The following is a 20,023-nucleotide window of genomic DNA, read 5'->3' on the forward strand; positions in this document are numbered from 1 at the left end:
ACAGTTCTTTCTTTGAGCAGGCCAATGTTAAACTTTTGAATTGTTCCATTTTTCCACCTCAATCTGAGTAACGGTTCCGTCACGATTCACGATTTTAATCTGCTGAAATTTAACTCAACGGAATTAAGTTTTCAAAAGCAACCAATAGATGGCAGCGCTTTTCGAGCCTCTGGCCAAAACAACGACGAGTGAAGTGTGAGGGGGCAGAAGGGGAGAAAGAACAAATGCAGTGCGTAGTACTACGGGAATGGCTGCAACAGGTGAGTAAAGAACAATGAATTTAATCATTACTTGCAAATTTTGCTTTGGCATTCATAGAACATAGAGCTGATTGAGTGAATCTTTCCTGTGAGTGATAGTGGGAATATGTACGATGGGAAGCAAGTGAAGAAACAACGTATTTACAAACAATTAAAAAAGTGGTCACATCTGTGTCGAGGACAAATGGATTTTAAATGTCTGTCTGTTACGGAAGTGAAGAAATGTATATACTGGAAAATAGTTATTTTAATGCCATTTCGCAACAAGGTTCATGCAAAGAAATTTTAAAACTAAAATGTTGTTTCAGTGTAATAAATAGGAATAATTGCACAAAGGAATAAGGAAATCATGACCTGACCTAATGCGCGAACGCAGGTCTTTTTAAATGATGGAATCTTCAACTGTATCAAAAGCATGATAAACGGAACAATGTAAATACATGAATAGAGAACATATGTAATTGGAATGCGAAGTAACATGTGTGGGAATGTGACTCGGAAGTGAATGTGCAATCCGTAGATTTAAATCTGTGTTTTATATGGTGGTTCGTAACGAAATTCGGAAATTAAGTGATTGTGATATTCCAATATCAGTGATATTCAAGTGAAATTTCTTCTTAGGTATGTAATCTATTCGGATTATAGCTACTATGACTGTGTGACTTCTAAGTAATCGACAGAGTAATTAGCACACGCCACAGTATATGTAGAATTAACTTTGTGAATTTTCCTCCTAGTCTTTTGTATAACTTAATTTTATCCCTTTTTCCGAGTTTTAAAATAATAGAAGGCAGTCGTATCTGCTAGTCGCATTAAAAGCTGTCTACTCATGCCTCTACGACAATAGAATTAGTCTTTAAAAAATATAATTATCTGAAGTAATACGTCGAGGCTAATTTGTTAAGTTAGGCCCCGCCATATAATGAACAACAGTGTCTGATTAAAAATTGCAAATCGCCCGCCGAAGGTATTGCCTAGGATGTTAAAAAGTAGGTAATAGACTGAGTTCTTGCCCTTGTACTCAGGGTGTTTCGGTAGTGCAACAGTAAGATGTATCCTCGTGCATGGGAGATGAGAAGTAGCTGTTCTTAACTATTACCGTATTGCCAATTTTGGCTGATTGGTTTAAGTAAGGTTACGTTACGTTTCGTTCACGGTATTATCCTTTTTTAGAGGGCACACTTACGTATCTTCTCTTAGTACGAAATGCACTCTTATTGCCTTTGAAAATGTTCATTAAGCTAGATGTTGCTTACTCGGTGTAGATAGATTTTAGGAGGGCTAGGTATAAAACCCGACCGACTTGTGGTAAGTGGCTTCTAGTAAGCACGATTGCTATCTAACCGAGTCAGCTTGTACAGGCACGTTAGCGACGGTGGGTAAATTCATAAACGATGATAGAGAACTGTTCATGTGGATGAAAACACGTCTTGTGTGTGGCAGATCTTTGCGACACTTTCATAATCACCTTATGAACTCCTTCACTAGTTCTTTACAGAGTGGAAAAAAATCATGATTTTTTTAAAAAAAATCATTTTTGTTGATTTTTTTGATTTAAATCGATTTTTTTGATTTAAATCAAATCTTTCTCCTCGTATAATGCAAGTCGCGAACTGAAGAAAAAGCATTAGGAATTAGTATTAAATGCTAATTATGCCATTTAAGTGAAAGTATTGGGGTTGAATTTTGAATTATCCCCAATCGTTAACCTATATCAATCCCAAACAATGTTTCTTAACCCTTTTAAATTATGGCTCCTTTTAAACGTAAATTATAGACTTTCAGTCAAGCAGCTACAGCATCATCCCTATTTATCCTAGGATCATGGTACACCTTGTCTCAAAAAGGTTGAGCGCATTCTTTACTGGTGTTTTGAGGCAATAATTTTCTAAGTCCAGCTTCGGGTATCTTCGGGAAAAAGTAAGCCAGGTTCGAACCTCCAAGCCAGCCTTTGCAATCGGGAAAAAGTTTGCAGATGTGTTTTTCTTCTTTTAAATATAATAAGACTTGTTACCAAGTGTTTAAAAAAGCAACATTGATTGAAATACTTAATGATACAATATTTCGAAACTTTTTTTTTTTTTTTTTTTTTTTTTTTTTTTTTTTAATGTCAGCACATGCTTGTTTGCCATTTAGCTCTCCATACGTAATGGAACATTTAAATACATTAAAGAATCTTTCCATATGTAAAAGATTGCTCAAAGTTAAGAAATAGAACATAATTATCGCCTGAGTACTAAAATAAAAGTCAAAGTAGAACAGAAACAGCGTTTGTAATGGATATGAATGTCATAATTATCTTGAGATCCGTTATACATCGCTAGAAGCATAATTCTAGAAGTCCTTGTGCTAGCTCATTGGTAAGCTGTCGGTTTTCAAATCATAAGGTTGAGAGTTCGAATCCCGTTTAGGTTGATCCTTTTTTTTTAAATTATATTTTCCGCAATGCATGAAAAATTATATAAAATAATTACATTAGAATACATAAGTTGTGTATATATAACATAATCATTGCAGAACATAGTAATTATTATGTTTAAAATATAACATCTGAGATAATTTTCACAGTAGGTCGGTATTATATATGAGGATGTAAATACAACTTAAGAAACTCGTTCAATAGCAATAAATAAATCATGTAGTGTATTTATTTGCAGCTATTTGTCATATAGAGGGTAATTCTCAACATTCATAATACAGAATGTCATTTATGTTCTTGAAAAGTTATTCGATGCATAAACAGAAGGTATAAACAGAGAATCCAAAGTCGGAACGCTCACAAAAAAATTCATGAACCCCAAAGGTCACGTGAGTAGACTGGAATTGTCCTTATGAAGCATGCCACAGCAGAAAGTCTTTACATAGATTTTCAATTCAATTCCTGATATATGCTTTTGCAATGTGGAAATGGTGATGCCTTCAGTCGCTCTCTCTCGCTCGCTCGCTCGCTCACTCTCTATTTATACAGAATATAAAAGTGGATTTATGTGTGTATTTCAACATAATTCTGATATATCTAGAGCAATTTTAACTATATTTCTTACAGTCTGGAAAAAGAGTACTGTCGGGATACATATAAAAAATGCTAGAAACGGGTCGATATTAGTATCGAATCCATAGTTTCGTGGTCGCTTAGGTGAATGTTTCTACTTTCAATTCAAGTCCAACTAAGCTCCCATTAGCACCCAGGGTGGTTACGTAGCGACATAAAGATATCGAAATCATTCGATATTAGAATCGAATCGTAAGTTTTCAGCGCCGCTAACAGTGCAGCATTTCCCATTAGTCCACAATAGTCCACATTTCACATTAGTCCCATTGCCTAGAGGGCAACATATTTGCAGAGTGCAAAGTTTAAAACTTGAATAATATTTTATTTTTTTCCGTATGAAAAAGTTATAAATCAAGAGAAAATATACTATTTCACGAACAATCCTCTTTTACTATTCTAATATGTTTAATAATAGCGTAAGAAATCTAATAGTAATTCAGAACATGTTTCACAGTTGTTATTTTTTGTTACATAGTTGTAGCTGTAGCATGTAGTGAGTGGAATTTAACTGTAATAAATTCACTAATTAACCATATTCGAATTAAGTTTTATTTTTAAGTTCGGGATGAAGGGGCGGAGAAATATGTAGTTATTGGGGGCACCGAGCTTTTCTACATTTTACTTTCAAGATCTCCATTTTTCTTTTGTCATTTGCTCCTAATAAAAACAGTTCAGTCACTTTTGGATTGTCATAGGATAGTAGGAGTTGGATTTTGGAATGCAGCCTGTGAGATTCTAGAGGAGCTAACTGCTTGAAAAAGTATTTTTGAATCATCTGTAACATATGAAATAAGGATATGTATCATAAAAAATTGAAAGTAACTATGTCTGCGTAATCATCACGGTCAAATTGCAAAGTCAAATAAATTGACGTTTGGTATATAATCAGGCTCCAATCCCAACTGGGAAGTTATCATACGCGTGTCACTTTCATTATAATACATATCCTTAGGGGGAGTAGAAGTCCGAATTTTTGCGAAAAATTGAGTTGAGTTGAGTTGAGTTTAGCGTCCCTTTCAGCAACGAGGCTATATGAGACGTGGACCTACTGATTAACGTGGAATCCGAACCACATGAGCGAAAAATTGAGTATCTCACAAGCCGTTCAACTGAGAGCTGAAATTCAGCATATAACTCTTTATTAAAAATAAAGAGAATATGTCCTGGCATTTTTTAAAATTATCTTTTATGAGCGGGGGGACGGGGGTGCATTTTCTATATATTGGAAATTGGTAGTGGGTTGATTTGTAAAAATAATCGAAAACGATTGATATTAGTTGAGAAACAGATTGAGTAATGCAAATTAAAGTTCTTTTTGAATTTTATACCCACTGCTTTCTATTTATAATTGCTGAAGCTGGTGTTTAATATATGGAGCGTTCCGAGCATAAGGCAATCAAGCCATAAAGTTAGAGAAAAATGGCCATAAAATTTGTATTCTAAACTTAATTACATGGGCATTTTCAATTAGTACGGCATGCTTAATTATATAGAAAATTAGTTTCTCTCTCTCTCTCTCTGTTTTTTTTACGTTGGTCTACTTTTCCTTGATTTGAAACTTTCAAATTTCACCCTATTTTCTACTGAAATGTGTCTGTAAGGCAACAAAGAAATAATTATATATGATAAATTTAAATTCATTTTAATTTGGAAGATGAGAAACACTTTGCCATTATATATCGTAAAGGTCAGACCCACCAGTATTGTAACAGAGAGGTGCTTGAGCCATTAACGGTAGAAATTCAAACTCCGATAAGTGATAATTTCACAGTCTTGTTTTATTACAAGTGTAACCTCTTTAGCCAATGGAGAGGAGGACGTGGGCCATCGGTCAGAGTTGATGTCGATGGGTTTTGGTGGGTCGGAGTTGGTCACAATGGTTCAGAGTGGTTCATAGTTGGTGGTGGGCCAGAGTGGATCACGATGGTTGATAGATCAGAGTGGGCCAATGGGGCATTTGGGTGGTGGGTGATAGTGGGTCATGGTGGGTCGTGGATCAAATTTTCATTGACCCACACCATCTCTGGTTAAAATTGTACTAAAGATAAGAGGCACCGAAGATGCATGTCGGCTATTATGCTCAAATTTTGCTCATGGATAGTACTCCACCAGGAAGCAATAAATCTGAAACGGTTCACGGTATCACCTTCTAGAACTCGAGATGTAGGGGTTTGTCTGATTGGCTAAATTAAGACGTCAATGATTTATCCTTCAACAACCAAGCTTTTTATGATCGTTTCCGTGGGGAAGTCAGAAGAACACGTGCCTAGTAATCGTAATATTGATAGTTTGCGTCCACCCCGGGTATTTGTTTTGTGTTTTTTGATTCACCTAAATATAAACAAATCACACATATAGGCATTTTGACATATTTTGGGAGAGTAATTTTGTGGTTCGTTGGCGTTTCATCGCGTCTCTGCTGCTGGTAGTAAAGTTTTCAAAATGAAACTTGGGCCACCACGGATCGTCGCTGCGGGGCCACCAATTTCTGGCGAGAGGTCAATAGTTGACCATCTGTAGTCCACCGACGCTTACAGCTTAGAGTGATGAACGATGTCTTTGCCTTGTAGAGTTCATGACTACCGACGTCGGCAGTCAACTAGCTTTTAGTATTCCTTTACTAACCATCTATTGTTCATGTTTGTACACGGTGTTGTCATAATAATAATAATAATAATAATAATAATAATAATAATAATAATAATAATAATAATAATAATAATAATAATTATTATTATTATTATTATTATTATTATTATTATTATTATTATCATTATTGTTATCATTATTGTTATTATTATTATTATTATTATTATTATTATTATTATTATTATTATTATTATTATTATTATTATTATTATTATTTGTAGTAATAGTAGTATAATTGATGATAGAATAATTATTGTCTATGTATTGTCCAGGTAGGACTACACACAGGATTTTGCTCGTTTTGGTTCGACTTGACTCTAATCCGAGTCGAGTTGGAAGATATTTTTCGCGCCGAGTCCAAGAGTAGACCTCAAAGATGTCTGTTTCGAGTCGAGTCGAGTTTCAAAGAAAAGTCGTTCGTGCCCATCCCTACTAATGAGAGCTTAATCGGAGTTAAGCGAAATTGAAAGTCTCACTATTTATCTAAGCGACCCCGAAAACTATGAATCTAATATCGATCATTTTCTACCAATCTTTTATATGTATCCCCCTCCCATTCACCATAGGTAACCCGACAACACTCTTTTCGAAACTATAAGAAATGTGGTTAAAATTACTCTAGGCCAGTGGTTCTCAATCTAATTCCTATCACGATCCCCTTTTATCACACGCTCTTGCCAGCGACCCTTTTATAATTTGTTTTATAATAAGCTTGTGTGGGATTTTTAACATGCCTATTTCTATAATAGTAGAATCCATTTTTTTGTTTATAGTGAACAGTGCCATGGAAAATCAGCGCCCGGGGCGAGAGTATAGTACGATGTCACCGTATATATGAGTGACGTCGACAGACTAGCTACGAAGCGCCACCATGGTTGGCACGAAGCTCAATAACATTTTCAAAATAAACCCTACCTTTCCTTAATTTTGAGCACATTTTATTAGTTTTTTCCTTCTATTTTACCCATGTACACATGCACTTTCCTAACATGAGTAACACACTTCCTCCGAAATGTGTGGCCCCTTTTTTCGGCGCCCGGCACTGACAGTGGATACAGTAACTGTAATATCAATATTCCCAACGACGAAGGTGCTGGTTCAAGATGGATGTTAAACTCCTTCATTGAAGAGGCCATTAACGTATCCGATCTAAGCCCACAACTTCTTGACCAAATAATAGAATGATCATGCGACAAGTCTTTGCAACTGGTTTTTTGTAACGAAGACTTGGACAAGTTCTGCCTGATGAGGAGAGAAGAATATCCTGGTCTGGGGATTGCTGCTTTAAAAGTAATAATTCCATTTGCTATATCGTACTTGTGCGAAAGTGTGTTTTTTATGGTAAACATTAAAACAAAGATAAGAAATCGCTTATCAGTTGAAAGTGGCTTGATAATGTTCGTCATGAAGATTGAACCGGACATTGCTGAACTAGTGAAATTACACCATGCTTAGGTGTCTCATTAGGTTTTAATTTTAATTGTATTTCAATGTGCAGGTTTTGTTGCATGTGTATTTTTCTAGTATTTCTATATACAGTTCTCATTAGTTTTATATCATACCTCTTTGATTTAAATTCATTTTTAAACAACTCTACTAACTAACTAACTCTATGGCCTATGGAACCCGGAGGTTCAATGCAGCGTTCACAAAAGCTCTACACTGACTTCTATCCTTAGCCAATTGGATCCAGTTTCTACTTTGTATTCGTATCTCAGCGAAGTCCATCTAATATTGTCCTCCCATCTGCGCCTAGGTCTTCCTAATGGTCGTTTTCCGATTGGTCTTCCAGTCAAGATTTTGAAAGCGTTTCTACTTTCTTCCATTCTAGCTACATGACCTGTCCACCTAAGCCTTCTAGACTTGACGACCCTAACAATGTTGGGTAAACCGTATAAATTATGTAGTTCCTCGTTATGAAGTTTCCGCCATTCCCCATTCCCGTTCCTCTTGGGTCCGAATATTCGTCTAAGGATCTTGTTCTCAAATACTTTCAGTCTATGTTCTTCCCTCAAAGTAAGCGACCATGTTTCGCAACCATACAGAACAACAGGCATGATTATCGTTTTGTATATTTTAAGCTTCAAATTTCGCGACAGAATTCGCGACGACAAGACTTTGAACCGAATAGTAACACGAATTCTACACCCTTTGAAAATGTTCAGTAGACTTATTTTTTATTGTTCTTTACAGTGTGTATAAAAAACAAAAGTATGCCTACCAGAACAAAATTAAAAATAATATTTAAAAATAATTTCTGGTATTAGATTCTAACTATATTTATCTCTTCCGCCTATCTTCGCGATCCCCTAGGGGCCGCGACTCCCAGGTTGAGAAACCCTGCCCTAGGCATACATGAGTTATGTTGGAACATACATACATACACTTTTATGTGTATAAATGCAGATAAGAGAGAGTTGAGAGAGAGCGATTAAGGAATTACCGCTCTCAATCTCTTCACTTTACTTTTGCGATTCGCGAATTTCTTACGTGACAGTTTGGGGCTAGCTAGTTTTTTGTCTTGGACCACGATCCGATTTTCGATATGCTCTACCTAAATGCTGTAATGCGAATATTGAGAAGTTATCTGTGATGAAAGTAGCTGCAAATAAATACATTACATAACTTATTTATTGCTATTACACGATTTTTTAAATTTGTATTCAATATTCACACATAACACACCGACGTTCTGTCAATACCTCAGATGTTATATTTTAAAGATAAGAATTACTTATGTCGTGAAATGATATGAATATATATATTCAATTGATATATACAACTGATGATATGAATATATATATTCAACTGATATATACAACTGATGAATTGTAATGTAACTATTTTACATAATTTTCATGCATTGAGGAAAGTAGAATATCATAAAAGAATTTCACCTGAACGGGTATCGAACTCACGATTTAAACGCTCGGTGGTGTACCACTGAGCTAACATGACCGCTTTTCGGAAGCTGCTTCTGAAATATAACTGAGCTCATACGTAAATGCTCTTTTCCGTATGGAAATCACAATGACGAAACGAGAGTGTGAATACATAGTCTCGAAATATTGTATCATTAAGTATTTCAATGTTACTTTTTTCTACACTTAATACCATTTCAACATGTCTTATTATATTTAACAGAAGGAAAAACATATCTGTACATCGTTTCCCGATTACTAAGGTTGGCTTTGGAGGTTCGAACCAGCAGCTTTAGTTTACTGTTTTCCGAAGATACCCGAAGTTGGACTTCGAAAGAGTTTGTCTCAAAACAGCTATCATCATATCGCTCAATCTGTTTGGTATATGTTTTTATACGTGTAAAGTCAGTATAACAATTCATTCTTTAAACAGCTTTTCGTATGTATTAATATTCCTTTATAAAAACTGTTTTTGATATTATTATTACGGCACACCATTTTCAGATTTCTTTCGCGAGTCGTTGACCAAGTCGTTCCCCACCAGCGTTGCCAGACTCACAGCTCGGAATTATTCCAAAACCTGATCGAACTTATGCTAGATTCGGTCAAATTATGGTAGATCCTCATAATTACTAATTCAGGAGTTTAAAAAAACGAAGTTGAGATACGATAACATAACTTAAAATACACAGAGAGCAAGAATGCAATACTTCACGCACCAAAATTTTAACTCAGCTAAATTAATGCAGTCGTTGCCAGACTCAATGGCGTATATATCGTATAAATGAATGCAAAGTTTTTGTTTACATATTTTGAAAGAAAATTACTTCGCAGCATAAGGGGAGTTGGGAATCGTCTGCTAGGGGGGGGCGGCAGATTTTTGGTCGGTCTCGGAGCTGTCATTTCAGGAATAAATATGATCATGAAGTCAGAAATAAAGATGGCGAAGTTGTCAAAAAGTTGGGGGGAGAATGGCCCCCATGGCTCCGCCCATGCCTCGGAGTTAAAGGATTAGAAAACCCTGGGTGGAGCCACAAAAAATCCCAAAGACGTTTCGAACTTACTTCGGAAAATAAGACTGCCTGTATGGTTTACCGACTGTATGAATCAATGGAAGAGGATACATTTCTGCCGTTCTTTTTCTTCCCACGACCAACTTCTTTCTCATCTCCAGGTTTTACGGCTTTCTGATAAACTTGCTGAAATTGTGCTAGATTTGGGCAGGATGCTAAAAGCAAGATGCTAGACATGCAAATTATGCTAGATCTAGCATCATTATGCTAGATCTGGCAACGCTGTTCCCCACAATAGGCGTGTCGTGCAAGTAACCAATCACACGTCAGGTACTAGCTTTTACCTATTGCTTCCTTCTCACAGCTCAGAACATTGGTAACTATGGATAGACGTACAGCAGTAATTACTTTATGGGAGTTGGAAGGTTATTCTGCAACTGCAGCTAGCAGGCGAGTAGGTGACCCGGCCTCTACAGGAAGGCGATGGATTCGGAAATATGGTGCTACAGGTCAGACTGATAATTTACGATCTCCTGGTCGTCCGCATGTGTCAACCGAAGCCCAAGATGCGAGATTAGTAAACGAAGCCCGGTTGGACCCACTAAGGACGTCTAGACAGCTAAGGGAAGTTTCTCTCTTTCCTGGTAGAAAGCATACAGCTCTGCGAAGGCTTCGTCATGCTAGGTTACGTGGCCGTGTTGCTGCCGTGAAGGAAAAACTCTCAGACGACCACAAAATTTACCGTCTCGCGTTTGCACAGGCGAATGTGGGTCTCAATTGGGAAAACGTAGTTTTCTCAGATGAATCCATATTCACAACATCAAAGGAGGGACGCCGTTTTGTGTATCGTCCGAGAGTCACCCGATATGACCATGGATATGTGGCTGCTTGCAATCGCAGTGGCCATGTATCTATTTTATGTTGGGGTTGGATTTCCAGTCGCGGAGCAGGACAGCTTCATAGAATTGAAGGACATCTGGACAATGCTCAGTACTTAGACATTATCAGTAATATCATGGTGCTATCTGTACGAGTATTTCAGCCTGATGGTGTAATTCAGTTCCAGCAATACCAGTCGCCAATACATACTTCCCGTGTGATTCAGGAATGGTTCGCAGGGCATCCTGAGATTGATTTAATCAACTGGCCGCTCGTGGAGCAGACCTCAATCTCATGGAAAATATGTGGGCAGAAGTGAAGCGTACTCTAAGGGAAAGTTGGCCTGAGGCAGATCCACCAAGAACTCAGGATGACCTGTGGCATCTTGTTTCCGAAGCATGGCTGGAGGTAGGGGAAGGAGATAGATTTGTCACCCATGTAATAGATTCCATGCCCAGAAGAATGGAGCGTGTAATAAATTCAGAAGGGTCTTGGACACAATATTAATGTCCCCGCCTTAACTCCCGAAAACAGCCCTTTTCAGGGCTACCTAAACGCTTCTGAAAATATTTCTAGAAATAAACCACTCCTTGTATCCGATTTCTGTGCAATCCTACTAACAAAAGAATGATTACTAGCTGTAGGCTTTGAACTCAAGACCTCTTTATTGTCAAGTCCGTACTCTACCAGTGAGCTAACATGAACACGCAAACCCAACCTGAAGAAACACGACTTTCAATTTCTGGTATTCGATGACAATGATGCTCATATACTTGGCAAATGTTGTATTCAACTTGGGATATTCCGCAACACACACACACACACATACATAAACAAAGCGAAAGAGAGAGAGAGAGAGAGAGAGAGAGAGATGAATACACAAAAGCATATTCAACGTATTCGAATGAGACTCTAAGTAACGACATTCCGTTCTAAAGAGAGTTTGTGTTTCTTCCCGTGACGTTAAGGGGATCGGGAAAAGTTATGTGTCTTGAAGCAGGATACGACTTTGGATACTCTGTTTATACACTTTCTATATCCGTAGGAATATATTGTATTTCACGAATGTAAATGACATGCTGTAATGAGAATATTGAGAAGTTACATCTGTATGACAAATAGATGCAAATAAATACACTACATAACTTATTTATTGCTATTGAACAAGTTTCTTAAGTTGTATTTACATCCTCATATATAATACCGACCTACTGTGAAAATTATCTCAGATGTTATATTTTAAACATAATAATTACTATGTTCTGCAATGATTATGTTATATATACACAACTTATGTATTCTAATGTAATTATTTTATATAATTTTTCATGCATTGCGGAAAATATAATTTTAAAAAAAAGATCAACCTAAACGGGATTCGAACTCTCAACCTTATGATTTGAAATCCGACAGCTTACCAATGAGCTAGCACAAGGACTTCTAGAATTATGCTTCTAGCGATGTATAACGGATCTCAAGATAATTATGACATTCATATCCATTACAAACGCTGTTTCTGTTCTACTTTGACTTTTATTTTAGTACTCAGGCGATAATTATGTTCTATTTCTTAACTTTGAGCATTCTTTTACATATGGAAAGATTCTTTAACGTATTTAAATGTTCCATTACGTATGGAGAGCTAAATGACAAACAAGCATGTGCTGACATTAAAAAAAAAAAAAGTTTCGAAATATTGTATCATTAAGTATTTCAATCAATGTTGCTTTTTTAAACACTTGGTAACAAGTCTTATTATATTTAAAAGAAGAAAAACAAATCTGCAAACTTTTTCCCGATTGCAAAGGCTGGCTTGGAGGTTCGAACCTGGCTTACTTTTTCCCGAAGATACCCGAAGCTGGACTTAGAAAATTTTTGCCTCAAAACACCAATAAAGAATGCGCTCAACCTTTTTGAGACAAGGTGTACATACATCACTCTCTTTAGAATGGAACAGCTTTTGAAACGGTAACATTATATTTCCCTATCATGTCTCTGAAGCGGGAAATTTTGAGAGTAATCGGCTTTTTTTTTTTTTTTTTATACTTTTTTTTAAAAAATTTGATCCCCTCTGGATTCCCCTGTGTTAACGCACAGATCTCAAAATCAACTGGGAAATACTAAGCGTGTGTACAAAGTTTCAACTTCTATCTTGAGTAGTAAGGGTGAGGAAATTATTTAACAATGAGCTAAGAACATTCCCACGATGACCCGGATGTAATATAAAAATTTTCTCAGACATCCCTATTTATCCTAGGATCATGATTTGTTCATTATTCTCTTAAGAATAAAACAAATTTTCAAACGGGTCCCTTCAAATGTCCCCATCATGTATCTGGGGCGGGTAAATCATGAAAAAAAGGAATTTTCTGTTACAAATATCTTTTTTTTTTTTTTTAAATTACCTTTGTGGACCCCTCCCCTGTTTTAAAGCAGAGATCTGAAACAAATCTGAAAAATACTGAGGGGTGCACTGAGTAAATGTGCAAAATTTCAATCTTGTAGGTGCAAAAGTAAGCCCGCGAAAAATAATATTCCCCAAATACCCCAGATTCCCGTATAAAACAGGATCTCAGATAACAGTTTCCTGAGACATCCCTATTTATCCTAGGAGCATAGTACCCATCATTTTCTTCAGAATAGAACAGCCTTTGAAACGGCACCATTCATATGTCTCCATCTGAGGCGGGAAAATCACGAAAAAATCTGTTTTTGTTAAAAATATTCTTTTTTTAAATCATTTTTGCCCCTCTGGACCCCGCTGTTTCCACACAGAGATCTGAAAACATCTGAAAATTATTAAGGGGTGCACTGAACGAGTGTGCAAACTTTCAGTCTTCTGAATGCAAAATATAACCCGCCAAATAATAATAATAATAATACGCATAACAAAAAATATCATCTTTTTAAATTCATGACGTCATCACACACTATGCCTCAACGCAGAAAGGCGTGAAAGCATATGTAACGTGTTCTAGAATGCCTCCAGTCTTGAAGAAAACGAAGTAAAAAGCCTTATTGGTACTTTTTAATAGAATAATGAAGATTCTACCCTATCACCTAAAAATATAATATAATTTAAATATAATAATTTAATTATATAATTTAAAAGGTTAAGCATTAAGGAAAAAGTACAGCAACGTTTATCAAAATGACACTTTTTTTCACAAAAGTTACTTATATTTGGCAGGAGGGTATTTAAAAAAAAAAAAAAAAAACAGAACTAGCTTGCAGTATGAAATACATAAATTTCTCCTAAAGTTATAAAACAAAAAACAAAAATGGAGAGAGGATAGGACCCCTCTAAATACACCCTATTATCTAGGAACAAACAGACACACACAAAAAAGAATTTTCGTCTTAAATGTCGATAGTGATTTCCCCGTTTGAATAGTTAACGATCTTAAAACCCAAACCCAATGTTACGAAAAGAAGGAAGCAGGATTGCTCCGTTACCTGTCCAAAACGGGATTTTCCCTAATCATCCTCTGCATGACATTTGTTTTCATACTATACTGTATATTTGAGTCTCATTGTATTATGATTATTAATTTCCATAATCGAAATAACAAAACAGAAACGGGATTTTACTTATTTTCACTTTAAATTAATTTATTTCGGAATTCGATTTAAATCAATGATTTTTATTAAAAAAATCAAGTGATTTAAATCTTGATTTAAATCGTGATTTAAATCAGACTGATTTAAATCAATCCACCCTGGTAGGTACTCTATGTATGTATCCAGTGGCAAACGCAAAAGGAAGGAAGGAGGATGATCTCAGTTTGATCCACCTTCAACAAGATATTATTTAAGCTAAAAACCATCCCGATGAAAGGTAATTTTGCCTGAAATATGGTTGAGAATTTGAAAGAAAAATATTGACATCATAGAACCACATGCAGATCAGTATTATTTTGTATTTGTATATGATTTTTACATTCATTTAGTAATTAAATTACTAAAAAATAAACATTTACCATATTAAGATACCCAGAACCAAAATGGTTTGTTCTCCTTTCCAGGATCTGAGTACCCTTAGACACAACTCCTGTAAAATTCTAAAGTTTTTGAAATTGGTGGTTTTGGAGACCAAAATGAAAGTTACAAATAAAACAAAAACTGCAATCAAGACATTAGCTACGGAAGTTATTTGTTAAACTCAGAAGTGGAAGTACCCAGTTTTCAGGGAATGCAGCACTGTATAGTACCGCTCAACAGTAAAATATAATTTTTGCCATTGGCATATGTTTGAAAATAAGTTTGCTTTTATTTATTTATTAAAAGAAAAGGAAAAAAAAAAAAACAGAAGGAAACAGCACGAAAACCTGGACACATATTTCGAAACGGAAGATAGCATTTGAATCAATAAATTATTATCTTTCAAATAAAACAAACAGAAACAACATATCTTGAATCGTTCCAAAACTAGAGCATTTCAATATTTTGCCGAAATTGCACGTGAAAAATGTAGCGCGAGGCATATCGAAGCAGGACTTTTTTTTTTTGGGGGGGGGGAGGGGCCGGGATTCTTACTTTGTCCTCAATTTTAACATAAATTCGATCCAAATATCTGAGACTATCAAAGTAACCCCCTTGCCTCAATGGATATGGAGTATGCAATAGGTTTTTAAAATAACTTAGGCGACCGACCTTCTCTCCCTCCACCTTGATGAAATTATGTGTACGTTACTGATTGCATCTATAAAGATTAATTTTGGATTGCATGTGAAAGTAAATCATTGATAATACATTACCCCTCCTCCTTCCGTCACTCATCTAAAAAACACATCCTGTCATTCCAACATTCTCTCAGAACCCTGACTATTAAATGAATAAAGAATATTCAATTAATAAAATCTTAGCTTTCGCCGCAAACGTTGTTCCTATTTACGAATCTACTTTCATCGATAGGATGGCATTCAGTATTTTCCCCAAATCCACAGACGGCTCCGGAGCTGGTACTGTGACTTATAGTGAGACGTTGTAAACGACCTGTTTTTATGTGTATACCCACCGTCGCTGACGCCCCTGCTCCATACGGACACCCCCCCTCGCTAACCGCTTGGCCCCTCTTCTATGCTCCTGCCCTGACTGTTAGATAGCATTCGTGCTTTTTAGTGGACACCTAACACAAGCTGGTTCGTGTTTTGTGCACTGTAGTTTTTATGCCATACGTCCACACTGTCCTTATAGAATGAATACATCAAACTTACAAATAACGCACCGTAATCAATACCAAGTGATTTCGACAAAAAACTAAATAACACTCCATCGATATTTCAGCCATCTCTGTGATCCTGATCCGTGCATAAGCAATGTAAACAGAAACTATCAATTAACTTCCTTTCAGTACTGAAACTTAAAAGTTTAAGGAAATGATTGGATTTAAATACAAAATAATAGACAAAGAGTGTACTTTCAGGAATTCTTGAGTTTTTCATATACAGGACAAAGAAATTGATACTGCTAAAAAGAGGAATTGTTACTTGTGTCAAACCTTAGAGAGGGTGTACTAAAAATAAATAAATAAATAAATAAATCTTGTTCCTGTCTAAAATTATGTAAGTACAAGAGTGAATTAAAAGTTGAGGGTAATATGTTACAGAAAGAGGCCAGCTCAAATATCAAATTTTCTCCTTTCGAAATTCCAAGCGAGTAGGGTAAGGCAAAGTATAGTACTTTAGGTTAGATTCATTTCTTTCTGGTCCCCTTCTCTAACTCCTGACCCAAAGTTAAATGTAAGAATTCATTCTACTATGCATAACAGAATAATAAAGTGCATCGTATTCACTCCGAATATAAACTTTATATTAGATTAAATTAAACAGAGATATAGTTTTTAATATAAAAAAAAAAAAAAAAAATCTTAAGGCATCTATCCCAGTTAAGTGCCACAGCCATATATTTTTTATTCGTATTACTTTTCACTCTCTTAACACTTCAGTAAATACAGAAAAAGCAGCATACAAATTCTGTTTATCTAATCTAAATATACAATCCACTTCAAGAAGTTTTGACTGAAAGGGCTCCCCTATTCTATGTTCATAAATGGACTTGACTGCCAGTATTAGGTTTTTCTTTATTTTTTTTTTATGTAGTTCTGCCAGAAATTTCTAACAAAATCGTACAACTACTTTCAATTTCTTTTTGTTTCTGCAACTATCGTATAAAGTTAAAATAAATAAAAGCTTATCTAAACATACGGAAGTATAGTTTCCTGCTATTTAATCAACTTTTCAGAGTAACTGCTTAATAACTATTTTACATTGCCTACTTACTGCTCTTCTTGTATTTTAATTTTCTAATCAAAACATCACACACCACAAAAGTACATCCCAACGTGACGACCCACAAGCATAAAGAAACCACTTTTTATCGATATTCTTCTGGATCCGGAAATAATCGTCTGCCGTCATGCAGTGCAGTAAACTGTTGATCGAGATCTCGTACAAAGAGCAAAAGCACACAATTTGACTGAATCGATTCTAAAGAATTTAGTTCGTTCACGAATCTTTATGATAGAGTAAAATGAGTGCAAATAAATTATTGATTTGTGTTAGAAGATAGAATTAGAAGTCTTAAAATCGTTGATGTAATTTTACGTACTCATCAATAATAGTCAGATGAGCTGCACTTTTATTAGATTTTTTATTCCATTACAGCATGTATAAGGAGTTAGGATGTGACTTTTATTTCATAGGTCGTTCCATATTCAAGAAAACAAATCTTTCTTTGGGCTATAATGATAATAGTTATCCTATAGTCTTTTTAAGTCCTGATTCACTGTCTGTCATTGCCACAGCAACGATAACGTAAAGTTTATGTGCATCACAAATCACCCTAATATCATAGCAACGATAACGTCCGTATAGTTTATGTACACCATGAATCACCCTAATATCATATAGGTATAATAAAATAAACTACCAGCAATGGAAAGTCTAGTACGTTGTTTGTTTAAGTTTAGCGTTTCTTTTCAGCACCGAGGTTATATAAGATTCAAACCTACATTTTTTTAGGTAGAAACCGAACCACCGTGATGGAGTTCAAATTTTAATGTCCTCCAACTTGTAATCAAATCCGTAGGCCTCATTCCATATTGGTCTACGTAAAATTAGTGGATCACATTGCAACGCAAAAGTGGCATAAGCAATTATTATTATTATTATTATTATTATTATTATTTTAAAGATGTTATTTTAAAAGTACGCATCTGGAATGAATAGATAAATATTTGTTTGTTTTGTGTGGACAATATTAACCAAGTTGAGGGACTTCGAAAATTTCCATATCTCTTCGTCTTTTATCATTATATAATATCCACAATAATTCGCATTTTTTGCGAAAAATTCTATGGTTATGAAACCATTTACAAGTGATTAATTTCTAGCGTTCGATTTTACAACCCCTTCTTCCACAATTATACAAGGTAGCGCTTGTTACACATAAAAACATTGCTGCATCCCCCCACTATCTACGCAAAACAAAGACAAACGTCGTCTATTCTTGACATTCCTGATATGGACCCATAAAATAGTGTTTTTCCGCGGGAAATTCTGATAGTATTTTTCTCCCAGATAACTTCAAATGATGAAAAATATTTGAATAAATATTTTAAAGCGGGTTTTATAACGTATTAAATTTATTTTTAGATTTAAATCTTAAATTTGTATTTTAGTGGAAATCCTAATTGTTGAACCTTCAGAGGGAAGACAAAATTTGTTACTTAACTTTCAGCAGAACAACAAAGGCGGCTATTCTGGAATAATTTTGAATTATATCAGTTGAATCTGAGATTTGTAAAATCTTTCTTAATTCCCAGTAAATGAAGAGGCTCACAAGAACTTGTGCAAGTGTTAGTTATAAATTCTAATATATGAGGGCTATTGTTTAAGTAAGGTCCGATTGTCAATAGAAACAAACCTAGTAAAGATAGTACCATCATTTTACAATAGCCAGAGTCGAGAATGATAGATATATCACGAGTTTACGATGATACTGCAGAAATTTCTAACTTAAGTCTCTCCTGATGGATATTATGGCTAGGTTGGGCGTTGAAATTGTGGAACTCAACTATTGTTTTATACATTGGATAACAGAAAACTGAAACTATGTCTAATGTTTCAAATGTTTTTCAACAAAGAATAACAGGTAATACTTATTATAAACTTTCAAAAAATAGATATATAAAATAGTTTCAGTTATTGATGTCGCTAAAAAAACTGGGGGGAGGGTGAGTCTAGGCTCCCCGACTTCTGGCTAGATCCGCCATTGCTAATAAGCAAAATTTTACTAATAGGATTTTATCTCAAATTAAGTACAGAATACTTTAAAACGAACAAATATTTGAAAGTACGAAATATTTTAATCTTTAGGTTTGTCAAGTAGGAAGTCGTTTAGTTTAATTTTAGCATTATATTCCACTGACAAATTGGTATTTTCATCCTCAGCGTTATACTAACAGTACTGTGGGTAGTCTATCAAGCAAGGATGATATCCGTAATTACCGCCATAGGAATACATGAGAAACCGAATTTTTGATTGTCCATCTCTTGGGCTCAATTGGATAAATCACCCCCACCAAAGAACCTGATTCCAAACTTCTGACCCTCTGTGTCCTGGCCAAAACTGATGCTTCAAATGTCTCCCGGGAGGTTACACGGACAGACAGAGGAAATATAATAAAGAAAATATCGATAAAGCAAACTTCTTTTAAAATATCTGAAACGTTGAATTTTCCCTGACAGCTGTCAATAATATCAAGACTCGTGTAAGAAACTGTGTTCGGTGGGAATAAAGTGCACAGAAATTAGATACTTACAGTCATTAAAAAAAAAAAAAGAAAAAAAAATCTAGCTGCTCCACACAGTGGAAATAAACGCAGTTCCTTACCTGAGTCTTGGAAATGCTGAAAGCTGTCAGCGAAAACTTGACGTTTCAGATATTTTTCTAAACGATCTAGTTGGACAAAATCACTGATTGTTATAAAATGAACATGTGTAAAGCTGAGTTTTACACGATTTGTTACATTCGCTAGAACAAAATACGCGTCATGCAATGATACTTCTGCTAACATTTAACGAAAGTGTGTCTACAAGTTACACTATCCCATCATTTCACGTTCTGTGATGTATACTTCGTTTAACATTAGTTTGTTTTTTACTTTCGCCTGTTCGTCAGTACCTTTTATTTGCATTTAGCGAGTCAAGTCCGCTAAACGTGAATTCAAAAATAAATGGCAGATGT

General features: G+C 35.4%; 2 protein-coding genes across 5 annotated transcripts in view; one reads left to right on the plus strand and one right to left on the minus strand.

The window, feature by feature from the left end:
• The window catches only part of LOC145681304 (short coiled-coil protein homolog), a 337,128-nt gene extending 319,928 nt beyond the window's left edge, over positions 1-17,200 (minus strand). Inside the window, exon 1 of one of the 2 annotated variants that reach the window (XM_081752961.1) lies at positions 17,056-17,200. The gene's annotated coding sequence lies outside the window, so the exon portion shown is untranslated. The remainder of the gene's footprint in view (positions 1-17,055) is intronic. The other variant, XM_081752964.1, reaches the window with a different exon arrangement.
• The window catches only part of l(3)05822 (SH3 domain-containing lethal (3) 05822), a 136,792-nt gene that overhangs the window by 78,195 nt on the left and 38,574 nt on the right, over positions 1-20,023 (plus strand). The window contains exon 1 of one of the 3 annotated variants that reach the window (XM_081752954.1): positions 115-260. The exons of 1 other annotated variant lie outside the window; for it this stretch is intronic. In XM_081752954.1, the coding sequence (XP_081609080.1) occupies positions 248-260 (13 nt within the window). In that variant the 5' untranslated portion in view covers positions 115-247. Of the gene's footprint in view, positions 1-114; positions 261-283; positions 882-20,023 lie in introns of those variants that run through there. One more of the 3 variants, XM_081752955.1, reaches the window with a different exon arrangement.

The sequence above is a fragment of the Thermobia domestica genome, chromosome 3 (assembly GCF_964235325.1).
Source record: "Thermobia domestica chromosome 3, izTheDome1.hap1.1, whole genome shotgun sequence".
In the NCBI taxonomy this organism is placed as follows: Eukaryota; Metazoa; Arthropoda; class Insecta; order Zygentoma; family Lepismatidae; genus Thermobia; species Thermobia domestica.